This window comes from Engraulis encrasicolus, chromosome 18 (genome assembly GCF_034702125.1).
Source record: "Engraulis encrasicolus isolate BLACKSEA-1 chromosome 18, IST_EnEncr_1.0, whole genome shotgun sequence".
Classification (NCBI taxonomy): domain Eukaryota; kingdom Metazoa; phylum Chordata; class Actinopteri; order Clupeiformes; family Engraulidae; genus Engraulis; species Engraulis encrasicolus.
The window spans coordinates 18303931-18306960 of record NC_085874.1 but is presented as its reverse complement, the minus strand read 5'-3'; the positions used below and the strand labels follow the sequence as shown (position 1 = coordinate 18306960).

The following is a 3030-nucleotide window of genomic DNA, read 5'->3' as shown; positions in this document are numbered from 1 at the left end:
CTTTTTTTCTCTCTACCGCTTTGAAGTCGAACATCTTTGCTCTTTCCTTCTCACATCTCAATCACTTTGATTGTGCGACAGATTTGTTGCGGTTGCTAGTTGGAAAGAGGGCAGCATACCTGTGTAAGTGCCCTGATTTACAGGTGGTGTTAACGTGCCGGTCGTGTTTCGCAGTGTGCCCTCCTTTCCTGTCTGTCTGTCTTTGTTTCTCCGTGTACATTTCTGTCTTTTCTCTTCTTTTTATGTGAGTGATAGGAATCTGGAGTTGCTTTTTTTTACAGAGGCTGAAGGCTTGAAAGCATTTTATTCACATCAGTATCACTTTTTCATATTTTATTCGTAACAGCACTACTGCCTATATTCAAAAGATGCTAAATATCTTTCAATTAGTTAAAAGGTAAAAATTTGTTAAAAAGTTTAAAAAAATATTAAAATAACAGTGCATTAAAAAAGTGATCAAAACTCACATGAGGCAGTAATATCCAAATGGCGTATGCAATTTAGTCAGACAAACATCCCCAACTAAAATTTCATCAACATTCCCAACTATGATTGCAGCCATTTTAATTTCTGTTCAAAGTGTTAAAAGACTGATTTTAATCATTATAAATGAGAGAAAGATCATAAAAGAACGAACATATACAACAGATCTTCATTATAAACCCCGAAACAGGAGAAGAAACAGTGCAAGGGCTAGAGTGTGGAGGCCACATGCATGGCAGTGTGACGGGGGCGAGGCTGACACGTAGTAGTCGTCATCATAGTCAGTCTCCCGACACTCCTCACAGTAGTCCCCACACAAATCACACGGGGACAACTCGGACCTGATCCAGGAGTTGTAGGTCCTTGTTGTCTTTCGTCCTGCAAATGAAGAGAGAGAGAGAGAGAGAGAGAGAGAGAGAGAGAGAGAGAGAGAGAGAGAGAGAGAGAGCAAGAAAACCACTTTTATTAGCATTATGCAGGATAAATACACTGCAAATGAAGTTCCTATTTTTAGGTTAGATGCACTGAAAGCATTAGATACAGTATAGTTGTATCGGGTCTTCTCCATACGTTTCAATGCAACCAAGCACATGAACCTGCACATGTCAGAGAAAAATGCTACTAAAACAGGTGGTTTACAGATTTGTTGTAGCCATGTGATATATCTATGTCTGGATCTGAGAAAGAGACTGAAATGGCAACTTACGGGGTTCGTAGTAATCGTAAAGGGTTACGACCGCATCTTGCACATGGGCCACCAGGTGCTCAAGGACTGTGGGAAAATCAATGCAATGGCCGTCTGTCGAAACCTGGAGAGCATCAGTTACAACTTCATTGCATGTTCATGTTGAATGACATTACGTCTAAAGGTACTGAAATAAATGATAGAAGTCCGCAACACTGTTAATGCTCCCAGTGATTTATTAAATCACTGGGAGCATTAACAGTGTTGCGGACTTCTATCATTTATTTCAGTTACTTTATTTTGTCCAGCACCTGTACCACTGATGTGCGCGCATTCTCTACCTTCTATTACGTCTAAAGGTATCACAGTCACTATCATTATGACCATAATGACATAATTATCATCCTCACACTAAAATGTCCCATAAAACTTTCCCTTCAGAATCAACTGTGATGATTATTAAACTACAGGTAGATATGAAATGGATACCAAATATATATTGAAAATGACTGCATATCATAAAAAATAAACATAAACATGAACAATAATGCATGATGCACAGCTTACAGAGTCAAGATAGATGATGACTTTGTGTGGTTCGATCTCTACTTTGCGGACCAGGTCACTGAGAGGGAGATCCTCGGGTGCCATCATGAAGCCACTCAGCAGACCCACCTCCAGGATGGCCATGCCTGTTCGGTTTATCCCCTGACCCTCGTGCAGGCTGGTACATATAGAGATATTAGAGCATTAAAATAAACCCTGATCAGGATTACTGGATCCTGATCAGGGTGAACAAAATAACTGTGTTGGTTCTCACCCACACAGACTACGTGGGAAAAGACATGCCGTCAGATTATCCTCAGTAAAAACCCCCTGGTACAAATTTCTATTTTGCCAAATACCTATTATGTGTTCACATTCTGTTTACAAAACAATATTGAATATGCACGCTGTTTTCATGTTTGTGTGTGTGTGTGTGTGCACATGTGAAGGCACTTGTGGCGCGCATGTGTGTGTGTGTGCGTGCGTGCGTGTGTGTGTGTGTATGTGTGTGTGTGTGTGTGTGTGCGCGCGTGTGTGTGTGATGAGAGCCATTACTCATTCATTGTTACTCAGGAAGAGTAAGAGAGTAGGCACAGTACTCAGGCAGCAGTGTGTTGTTGGAGAGCTGATGTCCTTTGCCAACCCCTCTCAGGGCGAGCACTAGTACCCACTACGTTAGCATTTGGCCACAACTCTCCAATTGTGGTCCACAGGGAGCCATCGTTCAGCACACCAGGGCAAGAGCACATTGTGGATGATTAAGAACATTCCGTGTCCATCTGGCTTTGACTTGTTCAATTTTATACAACAGAACGCAAAGGGGCCAAACACAATTGTGAGAAATTGTCTCTGAGGATCTGTCTCTGTGTGCACACATGCCCCAATTGCCTCTTTGCCACCATCCAACAGCTGGCCTAACAGTGGTCAAAGTGATAGTCAAGGGGGGTTATTTTCCCACCAGAGGAAATTGATGTAATCAATATTGTATGATGCAACAGTAAAGGACTTTCATGCACTTTTGTCAAGTGATGAGGTTTGCACAGTTTTCCCGTCATGTCGACGATTTTTTTTTTTCCACAGCGAATTTCTGTTGCTTAACGCTCTGCTGTGCCCTCACCAAAACAATCTCTAAACCTAACCTGTCAGTAAAACAATGTTTTTGCTGCTTTACTTTTGCCAAGAGCAGCGAAATAAGCAATGGATTGGCGAATTTCTTGCGAAATTGTGCCCAGACCAAAACCATCCTTAAACTTAAGCCGGGCATACACTGTGCGATATTTTCACTCGTGGGTCTTAAGCTTCTGCTCACACTGCAG

General features: G+C 41.8%; 1 protein-coding gene across 1 annotated transcript in view; it reads right to left on the bottom strand.

Annotated features, from left to right (window-relative positions):
* Window positions 1–301: 301 nt before the first annotated feature.
* cd109 (CD109 molecule) overlaps window positions 302–3030 on the bottom strand; it is a 29273-nt gene continuing 26544 nt past the window's right edge. Inside the window, exons 23-25 of the mRNA XM_063222400.1 lie at window positions 1736–1892; window positions 1190–1292; window positions 302–861 (exon numbers count right to left, since the gene is read on the bottom strand). Coding sequence (XP_063078470.1) covers window positions 656–861; window positions 1190–1292; window positions 1736–1892 — 466 coding nt within the window. The 3' untranslated portion in view covers window positions 302–655. The remainder of the gene's footprint in view (window positions 862–1189; window positions 1293–1735; window positions 1893–3030) is intronic.